At 42.1% G+C, this 22,764-nt stretch overlaps 1 protein-coding gene across 1 annotated transcript; it reads left to right on the forward strand.

Moving 5' to 3' along the window:
• Positions 1 to 9,485: 9,485 nt before the first annotated feature.
• Positions 9,486 to 10,836, forward strand: LOC149935369 (uncharacterized). The gene has a single exon (XM_090153303.1). The coding sequence runs from the start codon at positions 9,487 to 9,489 to the stop codon at positions 10,171 to 10,173; it is 687 nt and encodes a 228-aa protein (XP_090009429.1). The 5' UTR covers position 9,486; the 3' UTR covers positions 10,174 to 10,836.
• Positions 10,837 to 22,764: the final 11,928 nt, after the last annotated feature.

Raw genomic sequence — 22,764 nt, forward strand, 5'->3', positions numbered from 1 at the left:
AGTGTCCACAGTCCAGCAGGCAACATCGTCTGCGTGTTTTCCTATTGCAGTATCTTGGCCGAAGTCTTCACCCAAGCCGTCGAGCATTATAGTGAAAAGAGTGGGACTAAGAGGGCTTCCTTGTGGAAGGCCTTTGTTCAAGACGAAGGAATCCGACCAAGTGTCCTGCAATAGAACTTTGATTGTTCTTGGGGATAGGAAGTTATTCAACCAAGAGAGCATATGTCCATTAATGCCTTTTCCTTGCAGTTTGTCTAATAGAGTGTTAGGATGTACACTGCCAAATGCATCTTTAAGATCCAAAAATACAACTCCCATAACCTTTCCTGATGAAAGAATTTCCTCTGCAAGTCGAACAATATGGCAGGGGTGTTCTAAAACATTTTTCCCTTTCCTAAAACCAGATTGATCCTGTCTAATTGGGTGACTTGTGTCCAGCATATGTTTGAGGCGTTTATCAATAATTTTGTCAAATAGTTTTTTCAGGCAGTAGAGTAATGTAATCGGTCTATGATTCTCCGGACAAGTAGGGTCTTTCCCAGGCTTGGGAAAAGGAAGTATGATGCCATCATTCCAGTTTGGTGGGTAGTCATGTGATATCCATATATAGTTCAGGAAATCTAAAATTTTGGAATGTATAATTTCAGGGAGGTTCCTCAAGATTAAATTGGAGATATTGTCTGCTCCTGGGGCCGTATTTTTTGTTGCTTTGAGCGCAGTTGTATATTCTATCCAAGTTATAGCAAGGTTATATGAACTCTGTGAATGGAGGGCGATGTCCCGAACCACCGCTGGGGAGGGCGGATCCATATTCGCAATATTATACTGCGAGAAGTAAAATTGGCCTAATACGTTTGCCGCATCCTTGCGGTCTTGGGTAAAACCTAGACCCTTTTTGATCACCGTTGGCGGTGTTCTACAGTTACTACCTGTTTTGAACCACTTGATTTTCCGCCACATATCAGTTGTCGTGGTTGTTGAAATAGAACCACACAATTTCTGCCAACTCAACCTTTTTTCTTTTGCTATAGCACGTCTGAGACGAGCTCTTTCTATCTTGTATTTTACCAAGGATAGTAGCGATTGTTCTTTGATGTACCTTTGACGGTAAACATTAACCAGTTGTTGTTAGGAGGCTAGAGCTTTGGTCCACCATGCTGGTTTTGGGATTCTATAGTCATTGTTACCCGTTTTGCCTCTATTATGCGGGATATGTTTTTCTGCTAGTTGAGATATGACTTGGAGGATTGCGTCCCAGGTAAGAAGATCTTGTGACGTGACATCGGTACAGGAGGCCTCCTGGTGGAATTTGATCCAATTAGCTTTATTATAATACCAGGTACGACGCCCCTGTGGGGTTGATCTCTGAGCCACAGCACTGGTGATGTCTATGGTGTTAGGAATGTGGTCACTGGTCCCCAAAACATAGGTTGACCAAGAGCAATTGGCAGCAAAAGAAGTGTTAGTAATGGTAAGATATATAGCTGATGGTCTCGTATTTGTAGGTAGTCTTGTGTACGAGCCATCGTTTAGTACACAAAGAGTGTTTGAGTCAATTATCCACTGCCCCAGTTTTCTACCTTGTGAATTGGTGAAAGGAGCACCCCACAGAGGGTTCGCGCAATTGAAGTCCCCCAGTATCAGGAAAGGTTCCGGGGTATTCTGAATAAGGGTTTTAAAACCATCGAGATTCGCTTTGCCATGAGGGTCGTAAACACTATAGACAGTAAGATAACCATTTTTCCAAGGAATCGATACTCCCACAATTTCCAAGAACAATGCCGGGACGGATACTTCAGTAGCCTGAAGAGAACGTTCAGTAAGGATGGCCACTCCACCCCCTCTGGCGTCAGATAGGTCCCGCAGGGGTCGATCTCTTCTAAAAATATCATAGTTTATAGCTGGGGAAATCATGTGGTCAGACGGTTTTAGCCAAGTTTCCTGTAACGCTATTATGGAAGGTTGTAGTGTTTTAAGAGCAAAAAAGAAGTCTGCGATAAGAGCCCTAAGGTTTTGAATGTTCCATGTAATACTACTACATGTTTATCCACTGTCATCCATACTGGCTCCCAAGGAGTTGTAAGCATAGTTCTGGGTGTCCAGTTGTTTAATTATGTCCTCCGGTAATAAAGATGTGATAAATTGTTTGTTTGTCAATTCAGTGATTTGTGATACTACTGCCTTTGGGTCTATCGGGATAATCCGTAGGATGGTGTCTGAAATGATAACTATAATATTTTTGATTAAACTGTGATGCTTGATCTTGAAGATTGGGCCGTGCCGAGGAGGTATTAGGTAACGATGGGAAGTTGGCATGATTGAGTGAAGGAGGGGTTTGTGGGAGTTGTCGCTTTTTTTTCACTCTCATAGCTGCTTCCCATTTTGAGATGTTCTCTCTTTCCTGCAAACGGAGTATGGAGTTTTGTTTCACTCTCTTGGGGCATACTGGGTCCGATGCTTTATGTGCTTGGCCACAATTTCTACATCTAAGTTGGTTTGTACAGTTATCTTTCTCCTCGTGTTCATTCCCGCATGTATCACAACGGAATTGTTGAGGACAGTTAGTTTTTTGATGGCCGAACGTTTTACAGTTAAAGCAGAATAGAGCTCGTCGTTCGTAAGGGCGCATTTTTCGACGTCCAAACGAGAGTTGAATTTCATCAAAAGTTGGCGTATCTGCCTCTGGAAAAGTTATCACGAACAAGAAATTTCGAGCACCAAGTCTTCTGGCGTCTACAATGTTCTATCCATTCTCTAGTATGTCAGTTTTTATTTCTTCTTCCGTAAATTCTATTGGTATACCACCAATCACACGTCGGATACCTGGGATTCGTGGTGAACCCGCCATCTTTGGTGTTACTACAACGTCTACGAATTTTGTTATCTTTATTAGTTTTTCTTGTTGTTCGAGCGTTCTTGGCTGTATGAGCAAGGCCCCACGGCGTAAAATTTTGATATCCAAGACTGTCCCCAGGTCCGCCTTAACTTGACGAAAAATGGCCAAGAGTCCGGCATCGTGGAATGTTGTTGTTTGATTGTCGTCTGTAGGTTGTCGTGGTCGATCTCTTTCTATGGGAGGGTGAAGAGTAATTGGTCGGAGACGGGGGGGTATGGTCTGGGTATCCGTTGTCTTAGGTGGTGGCGTATCGCTTCTTTTCTTTTTTGGTAGATGACCAGGGATATCCCCATCGACGCCAAACATGGCAAAAGGAAGGGAGGGAAGACGAAGGAAAAGAAAACTAAGGGGAAAAGGAAAAAGGGAGAGGAAAGAAAAGCCAAGGGTCGCGACAGGGAAGGGAAAAAAAAGAAAAACAAAACTAAGCCTATGCGGCAGAAACTTCGCTAAAACACGGAGAAAAAAAACGGGCGTCTTCACTCGTCGAGAGCTAGTCCACCCTCTCAAATGACGGTTATTTTTTATTTTTAGGTAGGTATATTGAAGCTATCCCGCGACTTTACGAAATAGATAAGAAAATCAGATTTTTTACGCTTCTTCAGTGCGCATTAGCGATGTGGCGTTTACGTTGAGTAGCCGCTTGGCCGTTGGCTCACATCCCAAAATAAATAACCCTCGTTCATAATTTTATAGGAACAAACAAATATTTGTGTAATATATTCCCTTCGCCATTCCGCGTTGCGAAGTACAAGTGATTATCCGTGAATCATAAGACAAAGCATTGACTTTCATCGTGGATACAGTTTACATTTTGATCAATTGTGGTAAGTGAATTTTAATTACATTTAATATAATAATGTTAATGATATTAGAATCTGGGGTGTGGCGAAAAGTTTTTGGTGGGCCGAGGCGACACAGTGACGTAGCCAGAGGGGGGCAGGGGGTGCATCCGCTCCGGCACCGTTTGTCAGGGGGCGCCAAAAAGGCGCCCAAAGTATTAAAACTAACATTGAATTATATATTTAAATTATTGCTAGGGCATACGGGGGGGGGACGCAAATTTGAGTTTCGCCCTGGGGGGTGGGGTCCTTCCGTATCACGGCTCAGCGTCGACAGCGCCACTTCACGGAAATTACGAGCACTATTATTTTATTATTATTTTTTTTTTAAATATCTACGTTTAAATTTTTTTCCGGAAAGCGTTCATTCATAGTTGCGGTTTTTTATGTTTGTAAATATTCAAATAAAAAACAATTTGGGGGAGGGGGGAAGGGGATGGAAGTGAGGAAAGTTATTCTGATTTTGTGTTTGGGGCTTTTTTTTTCGCGCTTTACCGATGTTGATATATTAAAAAAAAGTATAAACATTAAGCCCCAAAGGACGAAGTAAAGTTGGTAGGGACGGAAATTAACGTACCAGCCAACTAACCAGCGCGGGGGAGGGGGGGAGAGGAGGAATTAATTCGATAGACACACGTTACGCGTATAGGAGGTACGCGTAAGAGGTCTGCGTAGGAGGTAATTGGCGTGGGAGTTGCGCCCGTAGGATGTTGTACGTGTTGGAGAAACGCGTAGGACGCTCCCAGGTCCTGGACAATCCGATATTTTTGTAAAGGCGATTTAAAACCCTCCAATTGAACCCCCCCCCCCCCCTCTCTGCCTCGCTATGACAAGAACCCTTTCCAAAAACGACAACTCTCGATCCCCCGCCCCCTCCCCTCTCTAGAGAGATAGAGATATAGAGAGAGAAGGATTTTTTTTTTAATCTATAAGGATTGTGATATTCACGTAAAATATGAAAAGGGGTTGTGTATATATATATATATATATATATATATATTGGTCGAATGGGATTTTTTTTCAAGTACTTCCTCGACGTTGTATCAACCGACGTAATCGTTAAGAATAAACTGTACGTTTCAGGGATATACTCTCGTGAAAATAACGTTTTTCTGTCATTCTTATAGGGTTCGATAGTTTCGCGTTTCGAGGCATATTAACGGAAATCGTCCGTGCTAATTATAACCATATCTCGAATACGATACTAAACCTTATACCCGGTTAAGTATCGTGCTTCTCGGCCTTATAGCTAAGATGAAATTGTGTTCTCGGTTATCCGGGCGTTACTTCTCGGCCATTTAATTTTTTCCCGCGAATGGCTGAGATGAAAATGTCGCGATTTTTTTTGGATTAAAATGAGAAGCTGACATAACTCCCAAGTTTAATTGTGATATTGCTTGGTACACATACTCACATATGATCTTGAATAAAGTCGTGCGTTTTATTTCTTAAATTATAAGTTAGCTCTGAATTATCTCTTCTATTCGGGGAAGGGGGAAGTAACATGCGTAATTAGTGCCTATTCTTACTTACCTACACGCGCTCTTGCACCCGTATCGACCCCCTTCAACAAATTAAGGAACGGGCGCTTTTTTTATATATAGATGGATCAGCGGCATTTTAATTTTAATGAAAGTTCTTTCTCAAGGAAAAGAACGAGTAATATAATGGTTGCAAGAACGAGGAATTATCTTATCGGAACTCAATTGCGATATTTGTTCTCAACCAACGACTCTGTCCGTCGATTCGACGAAGGCGACGACCGATGCTGCTGGTGATAATGATCGTGGTCACGGTTGTGGTGATGAAAATGTCGCGATTCTTTTTTTTTTGTTAAAATGAGAAGCTGATATAACCCCAAGTTTAATTATGATATTCCTTGGTACACATACACACATGATCTTGAATAAAGTCGTGCGTTTTATTTCTTAAATTTTAAGTTAGCTCTGAATTATCTCTTCTATGCGGGGGAGGGGGGAATTAGTGCCTCTTCTTACTTACCTACACGCGCTTAAGCACCCGTATCGACGCCCTTTCCCTCGCCCCCCCCCCCCACCAACTAAACTTATATATCTCGGGTTAATACGTAGAGAGAGAGAGACGGACCGGGGGGGGGGAATAATCTTACCCCCCTCCCCCTCCTCCAATTTCGATATTTGAAAGGAAAAAATATTGAATTATGATATATATGTATGCGTATCTATTTTAATAACACTCCGCTTAACTTAGTGTACTCACGCACAGAGCCTATTACCACACATAGAGCATAGAGAGCGCAGAGACGAATGAAAAGAAGAAGAAAAAAAAAGCCAACAAATTAAGGAACGCGCGCGCGCGCTTTTTTTATATATATATAGATGGATCAGCGGCATTTTAATTTTAGAATGCTAATGAAAGTTCTTTCTCAAGGAAAAGAACGAGTAATACAATGGTTGCAAGAACGAGGAATTATCTTATCGGAACTCAATTGCGATATTTGTTCTCAACCAACGACTCTGTCCGTCGATTCGACGAAGGCGACGACCGATGCTGCTGGTGATAATGATCGTGGTCACGGTTGTGGTGGTGATGATGATGATGATAATAATGACGTTCATGATGGAGGAGGAGGAAAGAGAGACGCGTTCTTCAGGTGTCAACGAAGTTCCAATAAGCAACGCCATTTTTTTAAACGCAGTCTGTTTTCCAATCACAAATTTGGAATTGACAAAACCCTAATAATCACCTACATGTTCGCGAACGGACATACCAAATACGAAGACCTAATTTTGGAAACCTCCGACGAGAAGACCCGGACATCGACGGAAACCGTCGCCGATTGGCTAAGCTATTGCCGAGAAGCGTGCGTGACGTGGCTAATCGAACATTTCGAACAACGCGGTAAAATAGGCGGCCCGGGTAAAATCGTGGAAATCGACGAAACGAAAATTGGCAAAATGAAATATCATCGAGGACGCAAAGTCGACAGCCATTGGATTTTAGGCATGATCGAACGCAACGAACCGGGCGGCGGCGTCAAAGGTCGATTGAAGCTCGAAATCCTCCCGGAGAATAAGCGCGACGCCGCGACTTTAACGACTCTTATCGAAGAACACGTGGAAAAGGGAACCACCATCGTAACGGACCTTTGGAAAGGTTATTTGGGTCTTTCCCAAATCGGATATATCCACCAAACGGTGAACCATTCCGAAAATTTCGTCGATCCGATCACCGGCGCTAACACGCAAACGATCGAGTCCAACTGGCAAGCCTTGAAAAGAGGATTGACTCGAGGTGGAATTCCGGACCAAAAACTCGACCTCCATCTCGGCGAATTTCTTTGGCGACGCGAGACGCGTCGACGAAAAAAAAATCCTTTTCTCGGTTTTATCGAAACGATAGTAAAAGTTTACGATCCGTATTCTATAGAGAAGCGTAGTAATAATGATAATAATATGGAGGGGGAAGAGCGAGAGGATAATTGGGGCTCCGGGGAAGAAATTGAGCCTAGTACTAGTGGTGATGGTAGTAGTAGTACGTCGTGGAGCGTAAACGTCATCAACAATAACAACGACACTGAACAAGAAACTGAATTTGAAACGAATGTTCTCTACGAAAGCTTCAGAAACTATTCCAAGAGGCGTAGACGTAACTAATGCGAAAAATGTTTAAAATTTCCTCCCGTTTTAATATGTGCGTCTCTCTCTCTCACTGTGTGCGAGTGCGTGTGCGTGTGTGTGTGGGATTCAATTTTATTTCAGCAGAGAGGGGGTGGAACGGGGCGGGGCGGGAGCGGTAGCGGTAGTAAGTCGTAGAAGAATGTTTAATTTTTTGTGTGTGTGTGTGTCGGTTCCATTTTTTTGTTTTGTTTTTTTTTTGGTAATTTTTTTATTTTCATTGATGTAAGTTTCCATTTTTCTCCAATATGTGGCGGTTATATCGATATAGTTTCCGTTTTTGCCCGATGCGTGGTGCTGTATACTCTGAGCCGCTTACCGGAAGAAATCCCGCGTGTTCTAATGCTATGCGTGTAATATTCTAGAGGAAACATCCGATGGTATTGAATAAACTAAAAGCTAAGAAAGCTGCTAAGAGGAAAGGTACTGGTTCTACAGATGATATCTCAAAGCGTATGGGTTTGTTTCCTCCCAGTAAAGATCAAGTACGTATTGTGTCATATTTATACTGGTATTATGCACTACACAAATTATGCAGTATTTTGGTAATTATCCATGTAAAGGGTGCATTCCAAGTTGTTTTGGGTATAATTAAATAGGAAACTCGACCCAATTCATCCTTCACCAATAACACAACTCTACCTTTGGTTATGTAGGCGTGTGTTAAGTTGAGGTCAATTGCGTAGACAAAGAGATAGTTTCCAATGGTCAAACCCGTCCCCTTTGACTGTATACAGATTTAACCTTCTACTCGACCCCCCCCCCCTCAATAACATGCTTCGACTCGCCCCCTTGATGTATTTCTAGCTACGCCACTGATTGGATTTCGAATGCTTAGGTTGGGTGGATTTTGAATTTGAACGATTTTATTTAATTTTCATACATGTTTACTGTTACTTGGGGCTTTACCCGTACATTTTGGTTAATCCGTTAATTTCCCAATAGACTATTCTATAAATTCCTTTGACAGCTTTCCCCCTTTTGAGTTTGGCCAGATTTATCTCAAACTCGAAATTGAATATCAGTTATCTGGTGAACCTACAATCTTAGTTGCCAACAGGCGTAGGAACGTTTTGAATTAAGGGGGGTACATCTTGGATGTTGAATTTGGCGCCCCTGTCCAATTTCAAGGGAGGTAAATTTTACCCCTGTACCCCCCGTTCCTACGCCACTGGTTGCCTAGTTAAATATATGGAACTTCTAGCCAAACCCTACTGATTTTTCCGTTATACAGGGTCCTTTTGTGCTCGAAAAAAACTTCTTCAGTGAGTAACGAGACTTGAAAATTGACAAGTTGGTTAAGCTAAATTTCGCTTTTTAACGAGACAAAAATAAATATTCGTAAGCCACAGTAATTGATTACATTTGTTAAACGCTCGTCTCACTGTATTCATTGATGGTGTTCCATGTCGATGTCTTTTAAGGTCTCGGTAGGCTCTGCTACTGCCTTACTAGGCATAATTAGAAAAATTATCATTCACAATAATAATAATTTCCCAATTTTCTTTTAAATACCTAATAGTGTGTCGAACTGGCCTTAAGTTTGTGTTTGGCTTCCAATTTTGTAAAACCGGTTGCGGTTCCAACCAGGGTAAAATAGAAATACTTTCTTTCACTGGCGTAGCCAAAAATTCGTCAAGTATGTAAATATTAAGAGGGGGTCGAGAAGGGACCGGAAAATCAATACAGTCAAAGGTAGGCCCAAGGGTGAAACGGAAACCCCCTAACTACGCCACTGCTTTCTGTGTTTATTAAGACCTATGCAATGTTAAGATATTATGGCAATTCTATTTATTGAAATAAAGGTTATTAGAATGAAGTCTCAAAAACAGTTAAAAAAATAAGTAATTATTATATCCCGTTTCTTTTAAAAGGTAGACGAGGCTGTTATGGATTACATTGTTTCAGAAATGCGCCCAATATATACCGTAGAAAAGCCTTCATTTCGCCGTATGATTAAACTATTGGTTCGTGTTTTAAGGCGAAAGTTTCATGCAAGCGACAATCTTTAGAATGTACTCTGAGAATCCAATTTTTGAATGTAAATCACGTATGCACAACAGCAGATATTTCGAGCTCAAATCATAAGTTTTTCATGGGAGTTACCGCCCACTATATTGATCCGATTTCTTTAAAGCGCGTATCCATTTTACTTGCCTGTCAAAGATTGAAGTATAACCATACCTTCACGGAGATTGCGTCCGTGTTATTTGCTATCTACTCTAACTACGGCTTAAAAATACCACAGTTAGTGGGTACTGTGACCGACAACGCTTCGAACTTTGGAAAAGCATTCAGAATTTTTAGTACCCCTGATAACATATCCGACAACGATGTATCTTTCCTGGACGACGAGTACCAGAAGTCAATAAAGGTAGAAGCGGTTCCCGATGTTTCCCTGGAAAGTGATATTTTACACGATACCAATCTACCCAAACACTTAAAGTGCTTTGCGCACTCACTAAATTTGGTAGCGACAACAGATGCTGAAAAGGCTTTGAAGGATTTTGGGTACAAAAAACGGTACAATTTGGCTTTAGGGAAATGTTGCGCCATCTGGAAGAAACTTAGTAGATCGACCCAAGCATCTGATTATGTTAGTGATATTCTACCTAAACGATTACCTGTCCCTTGTCCTACAAGATGGAACTCGTTCTACGATTGCCTATTGGCAATTGTTAACTCGAGAGAGCAATTACCCGCTATTGCTGATATTCTTGGTCAATCTCAGTTACAAGCACCCGATTTTGATTTCATTGTAGAGTACCTTTCTATCATGTGACCAGTTGCTACTGCCTTAGACTTACTTCAAGGGGAAGAACAGAGTTACCTTGGCCTGGTGATTCCTACATTGTACCAAATAAAACTATCATTGGCTAGTCTGGACAAAAAAGGATTATGTTCCGCTTTGATAAACGCAGTCACTGAAGGCCTAAATATCCGGTTTGCGGACATATTAACATTAAATCAGCCTGAGAGTAAACCTTATATAATATCTACCGTGTCGTTACCGAAGTTTAAACTCCAGTGGCTATCCAAAAGTGAAGACGACTATATGCTCGAAAAGGTAAAAAAAATGTTCTTAGAGGAAGCCACCATGTTTTCCGGTTTTCCAAATACGGCGGAACACGATACTTTGACTAAAAGCGAAACTACTAGCAATGAATCGACTAATGACGTAGACACGTTCTTTTCATTTTTGAATAATGGTGACGACAGGCAGAACCACGATTCCAATAATAACAAAATTACAATGGAAGTCCTCTCGTACTTGGAGAACAGAAGTAGAGACTTAAACATTTTACATCAATATCCCACAGTAAAAAGCATTTTCCTTAAGTACAACACCATATTGCCGTCGTCTGCCGACGTAGAAAGAGCATTTAGCTCTGGTGGACAAATCCAAACGCCCAGACGTAACCTACTAGATGACCACATGTTCGAAACAATGCTAATGTTAAAATACAATAACAAAAATGTTCTGTAAATCAAACTAAGTGTATATGAATTTACTGTGTTCATACAATAAAAAAAACATGAAGTAGTCAAATTGTAAATAATTCTACTTAGGCCTACATATTATACCCGTATTATTATGTGTCAGGCTTGTTTTTCAAGAATTTTGTTTTGTACAGAAATTAATAATAATCCATCAAAGGTAATACAAACACATTTTTGGAGGAAGGGGGAGCCAACTAAGATATATTTCAGAGCGGCTAAAACTAAAGAAATTTATGGTGATAAAAGGTTTGAACATAACATTTCTAAGCACGCTCCTGAATGGGGCTACAAATCAGTTTTTCAAGCGCTGCAGAAGACTACGTTATACGTGGGCCTTCTTTTCTTAAATGATGGATTCCAAAAGTCAGATGGGGAAAATAGTCCTATTCCATAAAATGAAGGCGAACTGGCCACAAGCGTCTTCCTGCCCCTTCTATCCTAATCAGTAGCGTAGTCAGGATTTGATTTCGGGGGGCCTTAATGAAAACAAAACAAAAAAGGTACATACAACCATACGTTTTGGGGGGCACGTGCTCCTGTGCCTCCCCCTGGCTACTTCACATCCTAATCACAAGGGAAGACGAGAAAACAGACGACGTTATGTCGTTGGAGAAGTACTATTTGACTTCTAGGGGGTACGAAAAGTTTCACCCACTGGCTTTCGGAATTGACGTCTTGAGTTAGGTTTGTTGCAATTCGGAGTGTGCCTGCTCTGCTTTGAAAGTTTCGTTTAATTTTTGTGTCGCTACTCGCAGTACGTATAGGATTCGATATCTATATCTAAATTGTACCTATTATCTAGCTACAGATATTTGGACCTTTAGATAAAATTACATTTTACTGGATACTGTATTTTAAATTAATAGGTATTCCAGATACAATCTGATACGCGAAAATAAAAGTCGAAAACGTATCAAAAGATAAACAGTATGGCACGTTTAGATATTTATAGGCTAACGAGATAAAAGTATCTTCCCACTAACCATTAATAGATACATTAGATACAAATAACTTTTTACCTACTATCTTTTACCTTGTACCTAGATTGCAAATCGTTGAACACTGAATTCTACATCTAGAAATTATCTTTACCTAGTAAACCTTGAAGTTCATTTTGAGTGTAAGCTTAAACTAAAACCATTCATTTATAATAAAAAATCAACTTTACCCAGTACCTACTAACACCCCTTCGGAATATAATGACCATAACTACGCTTTATTTTGTCTATGATAATGACTTTATAAGAATTCTGGAAAATATTCCAACACTGCAAACTATAGACCTACTCACTTATAAGTCTGAAAAGTTCTTGAAAAATGTATCAGTCTAGTCTTAGTGAACCAGCTTCAGCCTTATCTCTCACCAGTTCGGGCATGGGCCAATAAATGATTTATTCGGGTGACCAGTTCAACACAGGTTCCTACACAACAAATCTACAATTAACATGTTATCTTGGCTTGATTCTCTAAAAAGAGGCAATCAAGTTGATGTCATTTACCTGGATACCTTTGGTCCCCATGAGGGTCTTTTCCAGTGTTAAAAAAATATCTATCTATCTTTCTTTAAAGAGGTTCCACAAAGCAGTGTTTCCCTCTAAAATTCCTTGCGCTCTTCAGTGTCTTAGTACCTAGTAGAGCTAATAAGACTTTCTGCCCTTAAATGGATGCCATTATAGACCCAAATAGTAGACGCTAATCTTCATAATTTACGTTTTTTCATACGAAAATGGACCAAAGAGGAATAACAATATTTTATAATTATCCACGGGAATCCACTAGCCTGATATTTAAAAAGTTAAGTTAATTTCAACTGTAAACCTTAGTGTAAACTAAAACTATACAACTTATTTTCATATTCCACAATCATTTCAATTTTTTTTTAATTAATTTGTACATATTGAACTATTTGAACAACCCCTTAGTTGGTAGAATTTTTAGTTGTATTTCCGGTATTTTATACCCCAAAATTTATACTAAAAAGTTAGAGTTGGAGAAATGAGAAGTTGGTGTTATGAGCTGCTCATTTCTCCAACTGCTTGTTACACCCACTCCTCAAGACACGGGGAGTTGGTGTAATGAACAGTTGGTGTAATGAACAGTTGGTGTAATGAACAGTTGGTGTAATGAACAGTTGGTGTAATGAACAGTTGGTGTAATGAACAGTTGGTGTAATGAACAGTTGGTGTAATGAACAGTTGGTGTAATGAACAGTTGGTGTAATGAACAGTTGGTGTAATGAACAGTTGGTGTAATGAACAGTTGGTGTAATGAACAGTTGGTGTAATGAACAGTTGGTGTAATGAACAGTTGGTGTAATGAACAGTTGGTGTAATGAACAGTTGGTGTAATGAACAGTTGGTGTAATGAACAGTTGGTGTAATGAACAGTTGGTGTAATGAACAGTTGGTGTAATGAACAGTTGGTGTAATGAACAGTTGGTGTAATGAACAGTTGGTGTAATGAACAGTTGGTGTAATGAACAGTTGGTGTAATGAACAGTTGGTGTAATGAACAGTTGGTGTAATGAACAGTTGGTGTAATGAACAGTTGGTGTAATGAACAGTTGGTGTAATGAACAGTTGGTGTAATGAACAGTTGGTGTAATGAACAGTTGGTGTAATGAACATTTGGTGTAATGAACAGTTGGACAAATGGGTAGTTGGACAAATGGGTAGTTGGACAAATGGGTAGTTGGACAAATGGGTAGTTGGACAAATGGGTAGTTGGACAAATGGGTAGTTGGACAAATGGGTAGTTGGACAAATGGGTAGTTGGACAAATGGGTAGTTGGACAAGTGGGTAGTTGGACAAGTGGGTAGTTGGACAAGTGGGTAGTTGGACAAGTGGGTAGTTGGACAAGTGGGTAGTTGGACAAGTGGGTAGTTGGACAAGTGGGTAGTTGGACAAGTGGGTAGTTGGACAAGTGGGTAGTTGGACAAGTGGGTAGTTGGACAAGTGGGTAGTTGGACAAGTGGGTAGTTGGACAAGTGGGTAGTTGGACAAGTGGGTAGTTGGACAAGTGGGTAGTTGGACAAGTGGGTAGTTGGACAAGTGGGTAGTTGGACAAGTGGGTAGTTGGACAAGTGGGTAGTTGGACAAGTGGGTAGTTGGACAAGTGGGTAGTTGGACAAGTGGGTAGTTGGACAAGTGGGTAGTTGGACAAGTGGGTAGTTGGACAAGTGGGTAGTTGGACAAGTGGGTAGTTGGACAAGTGGGCAGTTGGACAAGTGGGCAGTTGGACAAGTGGGCAGTTGGACAAGTGGGCAGTTGGACAAGTGGGCAGTTGGACAAGTGGGCAGTTGGACAAGTGGGCAGTTGGACAAGTGGGCAGTTGGACAAGTGGGCAGTTGGACAAGTGGGCAGTTGGACAAGTGGGCAGTTGGACAAGTGGGCAGTTGGACAAGTGGGCAGTTGGACAAGTGGGCAGTTGGACAAGTGGGCAGTTGGACAAGTGGGCAGTTGGACAAGTGGGCAGTTGGACAAGTGGGCAGTTGGACAAGTGGGCAGTTGGACAAATGAGCAGTTGGACAAATGAGCAGTTGGACAAATGAGCAGTTGGACAAATGAGCAGTTGGCGTTATGGGCATTTTGTAGTTGGAGAAATGAGCAGTTGGACAAATGATACTTTACCAAACCGTTAAATTATCGTTGAGTTCTTTTAATCAACGCTACATCACAAAAATCTAAAAGTTGTTGTACGATGCCGGAAGTAGTGGCTCACTCCTGTAATCCCAGGCGTCCGGGAGGCAGAGTTTGTGGAAGGCCGTGTGAGGACGACTGCCAATCCCCCAACGGGTGGTCGGGATACTTCCGCCACGGGTGTCCCCACGTATCCAACCGTTGGCGTGGCCGTTACACATATCTCACCCTGATTAATCAGTTATTGTGTGTGTGCTGGTGTCTAAGGCCTCGGGTCAACACCGATGTTTGTGTATCTCAAAAAAAAAGTTGTTGTACGATTTATAGTTCGCTGACTAAACGAACAAAACATCGTCTGCTACCCCTCCTTTAACTTGGTCGACTGACGCCACGACACCGATGAGCAACGGAAAAACCATCTCAGTGACGTCAAAACCGGAAGTCAAAAAACCCATTCAGCAAAAAACCGCTGACCGTTGAGCTCAGCGCTGAGATTTTTTAGAGTTGTTGAACGCAGCCACTATTGTATCTGGCGAAGTTGACCGCGAGTGCCGACCCCCTTTTCGCCAATGTAGGACGCCATGAGATGCGCAGATTACGTGGCGCCATCGACGCGCGGTGAAATGAAACACATTATGCCTTTTGGAAAATCAACTGTCATTTGATGTAAACAAAGGAAGGATAGATGGCGTTGCAAATTCTGCCCATCTCCGCTTTCATACATGCGTGGGGGGGAGGGGGATGCATTTTCTCGGTCAAAAACAAGGGTGCCTTAACTCGGTAATCTTCCCTCTATTTCTTTTCTATCTCTATGGCTACTCTACTACTAATTTTTTTTAGTCGATTGTGACGTGTGGGACAATTTAGTCCTCTCGTCCATTTGATTAATCAGGGCGAGATATGTGTAACGGCCACGCCAACGGGGGGATACGTGGCGACATCAGATTATAGTATTTATATACCCCCAGTTCCGCTAGGCACTACTGGGGGTACCACAAGTTATACAAACTAGTTTGTATCTTTTCACGCATGTTCATCATCACGCATCCCGCAATTTATTTTTATTTTTTAAAAAGTAAAACCACAGCACAAGGAACATGTATAAAAACCCTGTTAAAGAAAAGGGTGAAGAAATAAAAACTTATAAAACGGCGTGTAAAAATAAAACCATTAAAAAAATAGTATCAACCTGGACAAATGTCCTCGAAGTTATTAGTTATGAACCGCATAACTTTCTCAAAGACAACCATCTTTTCAGTGAGATTCATATCTCCAAGGTTGTCCCTAGGGACCAGATGGAGATTGAAAGGACAATTAACTAAATAGTGCTCAGAATTGCCTGTATCTGACCCACAAACACAGGCAGGACTGAGCACATGTCCTAAACCATGCAAGTAGCTAGGAAACTTGCCGTGACCACTAAGAATCTGCGTTGAGAAGTGGTTAGGGTTGATCGCATTGTCACCCACGTTAGGAATAAAATTGCTTGTAACATTGCCTTTTTCGCTGTCGCTCCAACTACTCTGCCAATGCCTCTTGGTAATGCCCCTCAAAATACTCTCTCGTTACCTAGAATACCACTGTGTGCTTTAACCCAATTAAGGGTGATTCTAGCGCCATGATTATTAATCAACTCCCTAATGTTAGCACACATACCATTAAGGTTGGAAGGATTTCCAATGGCTAGTAGAGAAGATAAACTATCACTGAAGATAGATACCTCTTCGTCGTGGGGTCGCTCCCTAGCGAACCACTTAATGCTCTCCAATATGGAGTAAAGCTCTATATTATAGATACTAGGATTATAACTCATGTCTAGACGAAATGTCTTTGGACAAGCAACCTGTCGGAGTCTTGATAGGACCCCCGGAACCCAGACATTGTCGAAGGCCCCCTCTATGTCTAGGGAGATTAGACTGGTGTGCAGACCACTCTCTTTGTTATGCTTAACGCATTCGACGATGTTATAAAGAGCATGCGTCGTGGAGCGGCCATGCTTGAACCCATATTGGGCTGAATTTATAAGACCTCTCTTATGAAGAGAGTAGTACAGTCTTCTTGATAGGAGTTTATCAAGAACCTTACCCAATACTGACAGTAGAGAGATCGGTCGGTACGATCGAGCGTTCCGCCTATCTCTCCCATCCTTATAGATCAATGCAATCCTTGCCACTTTCCAAATTTTTGGGAAGTGCCCAAGAGTCAAACATGCATTGTAGAGGCGCACGAAAACCAAGGGACAGACCAAGAACATAATCTTAAAAAACTCGATAGAAATGCCATCAAAACCCGGGGCTTTGCCCCTTTTAAAGGAATCAATGACATTAAGTACTTCCTCTTCTTTAAAATCTACGTCGTCTGACTCGACGTACGGAGCTTCGACTGACTCTCTGATTTCCTTGTGTACTTCAAGGTCATCAGCCTGCGAGTCGTCTAAAAAAAGAGAATTAAGAATAGTTTCATATGTTTCGGTAAGTCCCTCTGTCAGCGTGCCATCCTCTCGTTCCACACAGGAGACAGCATCTTTACGTTTGGCCTTGCCAGTTGCCAATTTATAAGGAAGAGAGTAAGGATCCTCCTTCGACACAGAAGAGCAGAAGTCCCTCCAAGACTTTAACTTAACTTCTTGTACTCTCTCTGGAGAGTCAAGAATTCATGTTTGAAGCGTTCTCTCACCAAGGGATCCCTAGCCACCTGCATACGTTTTCGCGCAGTGCGTACTAAATTTCGCTTTATGCCAAGACCCTCGTTCCACCAGGGAGCCGAGTTATATGTCTTGACATAGGCATTACGCTTCTTGCTAACCTCACATGCATTATGGAAAATTTCCTCAATAGAGGATGCACCATCATCGATCTGATCTCTAGAGACAAATGCTACCTCATTGAGAGTCTCAAGAGGACCAGCGATCTGGTCACGAAAACGATCCAAGTCCAGATCCCTCAAATTAACATACCTGTCCCTATGGACCCTATCCGTCATGGATATATTAAAAAAGATGAAATTATGGTCACTGTTGGAAATATCATCAGAGACTTCCCAACCAGTGACCATATTGAAAAAATTCATAGTAGCCAATGTCAGATCTATCCAGCTCATACCATTGGTACTAGAGAAAGTGGGATCTGAGCTAGGATCATTTAACACGACCAGATCTAGAGACCCCACAAAGTCAACACAGGCAACACCTCTAGGACAGTTGTCCCTTGAGCCCCAAAGATTATGATGAGAATTGAAATCACCACAAATTATCATTCTACGGCCAGCAAAGTTTCTAACCTTTTCAGAGATTAAGTTTAAGTGTTCTTCCAAGACCTCCGACGGGGGGGGGGGGGGAGGTATATAAATGGAGAACACTAAAAAAGATAAATCCCCCGCCTTGATACCTACGATCGTAACGTAGTCACTAGGGAAAAGATTAATTAAAAGAAACCTCGTATTGAAGATGGCAATAGCTGTCCTTGGGTTCTCGTCGGAGCACACCACCCTGGATGAAAGTGGGAGACCCACCAACCTACCGTCCACCACATGAGGTTCCTGAATAACTGCGATGTCGATACCGCCCTCTTGACAAGTCTGCCTTAAAGTAGACGTGGCAACCTTCCCTTTGCCAAGATTAATTTGGACCAGTTTAATTTTATTGTCCATTGGGCTTAGTGCTGAAATCGGTTCTCGATCGCAGATATTGCAGTTCCCTCATGTAGAGTGGACAAAGATTGTCCAGAGAGGAGTGCTCCGAGTTGAAGTTAGTCTTTTTATCCCTGTTACTTTTGACACAATTAATACAACCTCTAATGGCATTATTACAATCCGTGAACTTATGTTCTTCAGATCCACAAAGAGAACAAACCTGCTTTTAATTTTGATCGCAGGATGCCATTACGTGTCCAATTTCCATACACTTAAAGCACCTCGGGATAAAAAGATACTCCCTCCAACCATGAATTTGCCACACAATACGAAGCTTCTTTTTGCCTAATTTAAGAACGTTTAAAATGGTATTTGAAATTTCTAGCACCCAATTCTTGCCAACTTCCTTCTCTACCATTTTCTTAGTGTGAATGAAATATTTGACGGTGATTTCATCCTCCCCACATTCAAGACGATTGCCCTCGATAAGCTTGCTTACGCGATCCTCCTTGGAGGTCTCCGGATCAACATTAAAAACAACAATCCTTGGTTTGCCCAAGGACGGATTACGCATGATCAAATGCTCAGAAAGACTCGCAGAGTCTTCAATGGTACGTTTCAATTTAACGACATCATCCATGGTCTCTAGCTGGACGACCATACCCTGGCCCCTACAGGGTCGAACAGACATAATATTATGGCCTTTTGGGTCTAACTCCTTTTCAAGACGCCGCCTAAAATTATCCGCCGTTTCCTCCTTATCTTTCGGGTATAGCAAGACTGCATTTTCTTGCCTCGGAGGCAATTTAACTTTAGCAACTTTTGGTTTGTTTGAGACGGAAGGCTTCCTCGTCTTAGACTTAAGGCGTTGTCGCCCAACTATTCCCATGGACTCTGCCGGAGTGGGATCTACAGATGCTGAGGCTATCTCAGCGAAAGATGTTATACGGTGTTCTTGTTTAGCAAGAATTTCGATAGTCCGGTCTTTTTGCTCACTGGAACCCATCAGTTGAGCTATCTTCAAATTACTTGCAATAACTAAGGTCTCTACCTGTTTATAAATAGTTCTAATTTTCGCACCTACGCCGATTGACACCTTACTACTAGCGTTTGTTAAAACAGATTCTAGCTCTGAAGAAAGACTCAGCAACTGATCCTCAATACGATCTTCAGTAACTTCCACCACTTCTGCCTCAGTACGGGGCCGTTTACGTTCCTTAACTGAACTCATTTTACTTGATTCACCAGTTGGTGATTTGGTTGTCAGTAAAACCTCTGACTGGTTAGTTTCATTAGCCATGTGAAAAGACTTAAGATTCACACTCGTCCCTCCCCACCCACCATGGAGCCCCACCAGGAGACTTTCATTCGAAAGCCAGAGATAAGACGGGTGTATACTCAGCGCCATGAACCCACCATGGACACCGATTGACCTACTCCTCAGCTACTGAGCTGCTAAAGGAGAGCCGCTTGATGCAATACCGGCCAGCACGCACCATCTGTCTCAGCACAGGCCAAAACCAAAGAAGCGTGTTGGGAATTGTTGATCCGCAGAGCAACATCCCCTCAACTCCCAGGGACTTCATTCCATGCCTTACAGAATGCCTTTCACGGCAAACGAAAGGGCGAAAACAGCATGTCCAACCAAATTACCTGAAAAACAGGACGTCAAAAGACACAAAACCAAAAATACGTTTCCTAGGAAGGAAGTCTGTCACGCCAGAAAGGCAAGCGAAAAATGCGTGTTCATAATTATTTGAACTCCCCATGAAATACTCAAGGAAGGGAGCTGCCACAACAGTACTTCATGAATCCCCCTGCGTGGACTTTAAGGGGATTATACGTATTCATAATTATTTTTAACTCCCCATGTAGTGATGTAAGTCGGGTAAATACCCAGTGGGTAGGGTATTTTTAAATAGGTATTTACCCGGGTATTTACCCCATGCCCGGGTTAATACCCAAAACTAGGGTTTTTATGATTGGGGCATCAGTTAGTATAGGGTCGAGTGGTACTATCTGTTATCCTCCTTGTCTACATCTTTTGCTTTGTTTGGGCTTATTAGGTAGGGCAATTTGGGCAAACTACATTTTTTAAATGCAGTTTTATTTTAGTCTATTTTATTTCTAGCCTGGGAGTTATTCAAAGATAAAATTAAGGTGTTGTATTCAAATATTACTCTTAGGAGTACAAACATTCTAATGTCAACAAAATGACAAAACATATCAGGAAATGTTTTAATGGCCCAAATGAAATGAATAAAATCCATATTTGCTCACGTTACTGTTAGTGTTAGGCCTTCTAATAAAAAAATCATGATGAGGAGTCTGAGGAGAGCCAGGGGCAGCAGAGACTGAACTTTCAAATGATCGTCCAGAAAAGGAATAAATGATATTTAATAGTTATCTCATATGTTATTGTTACTATGTAAAACTTGCAAAAAAAGTAAGAAACAATAATTAAAATTTAATATGAGAATAACTTGATGTGTTTGTGGGTTTTTCAATTACCGTACTCTTAATTGAATAAATTAAAAAAAATAACAAAGAAATTAATGGTGTTTATAAACACCTGGGTATTTATGTATTTTGGGTATTTACCCGGGTAAGTACCTAAGGTATTTACCTTGCGTTTTAAATACCCGGGTATTTTACATCACTATCCCCATGAAATACTCAAGGAAGGGAGCTGCCACTAACAGTACTTCATGTATCCCCCTGCGTGGACTTTAAGGGGATTAAAGAAGGGCCAGACCATAGAAATCTTATACTCCTACCTAGAATGCTGCCGTCTACGGGAGAACCTGACGCCAAGTCATTTTGTAGCAACGACTAATGATTACATAGTCTTTGCTTAAGCTTCAGCCAATCAGCGGCCATTCATTGACTACGGCAAGCCGCTAGCGCCATAACATGACGGTTAAAAATAGTAGAAGCTCCGACAATTTTTACAGGATCCATCCGATCCAAGCTCGCAGAATTCCCATAGGTTTTTGCTGGAATTTTTTCACATGAATCACTTCATCTCTGCTCATATGCCCAAACACCAAAACAAGCTTACAACACCCTCTCCAGGAGGGTTGCCAGCCCTTTATAACCCGGAGGGTAGCCACGTTGTAACTTAAATGAAGATATCTCAACTTAAAATAAGCCCCCAAACACAAGCAAAACCGCTGGGATGTCCGTAGACAGAGAGCTAACTAAAGCGGAATGCAGACGACCTGGTTCCCCCCTAACGGGAACTACTAACTCCAAGGAGTTAAGGAACCAGCCGCCGAAGTTACGAAGATAGGTTCCCCCTTGGCAGGAACTACTAGCTCCAAAGAGCTAAGAAACCTATGCGCCGAAGCGACTTACCTAACAGACCGAACATGCAGTTGGTCCCATAAACACATTATGCGGAGGGCACGACAGTTTAATGAGATGCTTAGCTCAAAACTTTATCGAGTAGATAACTCTACTCTAGATCCGCCAGTTTAGCTAGAGAAATTGTTTTCTCTACCCGGAGTCACCTCGGGAGGAAGCAGCATCAATTGATGACTACCCTGGACGGTCTTGGTCGAGGAGAGGCTTAAGAAGTATATTCGCTTCACTCAGACCCTGGGATAGAGGGAATTACCCGTCAACAGATGATCAAGATAATCCCATCGCTTGACTCACAGTCGCCCTGTGTTTATGTTGAAAAGCTTGACATGGTTTCACCTACACCATGTCGGCGAGAGGGCATAGGCACCCCAAACTCGCAGGACGAAAGCTAAGTCAGTTTCTCGAGATGACAAGCTCTAGATCCGCCGGCATCTGTAAGAGTATAACTCTTTCCAGGGTCACCTCGGGGAGGTTAACCGGACGGTCTGGGATGTGATGGAAGCTATCCGTTGCGCTTTCACACCCTGGCCAACCTTTGTTCCTAGGAAGTAAGGCCTTGACCCCCGTGGGGACAGGGGTGAGGACACCCTTGGCGGAAGTATTCCGACCACCCGTTGGGGGATTGGTGGTCTTCCTCAAACGGCTAACCACAAACTCTGCCTCCCAAACGCTTGGGATTACAGAAGTACGCCACTTCACCCGGCACTATCAAATTTTAGGCCAAAAGCGGATTAAGACCTAAAAGTGTTTCAATACGGTATTTGCGACCGAAAACTATCGCTACGCCCCCTTTGGTTCGCCATTGAAACATAGATAGATCTACATTGTTCAAGGCATCACAAGCCCACCGTTGAGCTGTGCTGTGGGTCTCCGCCAGGGGTGCCCCCTCTCTCCAGTCCTTTTTCTCCTGTACGTCAATGACCTAGCAGTTAATTTATCCAGTTCAGGGCTCGGGGCTAAATTGCCTGAGTCTGTCACCCCGATCACTGGCGAAGTAATACAAGCATTCCATATTCCCTGTCTCCTGTTTGCCAACGACATTCTACTGTTGTCAAGTAAACCAGCGGAGCTCCAGTCGCTTCTGGATATTTGCACTGATTTCGCGTGTAGTTGAGGCCTGCTCTTCAGCGGGGAGAAGTCCAAGGTTGTCATATTTGGGCGGCAACTGGTTGAACCTGATGGGGTTACGATTTTTACTCTACAGGACGAAGCACTAGAATTAACATCGGAGTATGTC

Source organism: Leiobunum rupestre, chromosome 7, assembly GCF_980474605.1.
Source record: "Leiobunum rupestre chromosome 7, qqLeiRupe1.1.hap1, whole genome shotgun sequence".
NCBI lineage: Eukaryota > Metazoa > Arthropoda > Arachnida > Opiliones > Sclerosomatidae > Leiobunum > Leiobunum rupestre.

Coding starts and splice junctions, on each gene's coding strand:
- LOC149935369 (XM_090153303.1), top strand. CDS start 9,487: ATGGGAGTTACCGCCCACTATATTGATCCGATTTCTTTAAAGCGCGTA.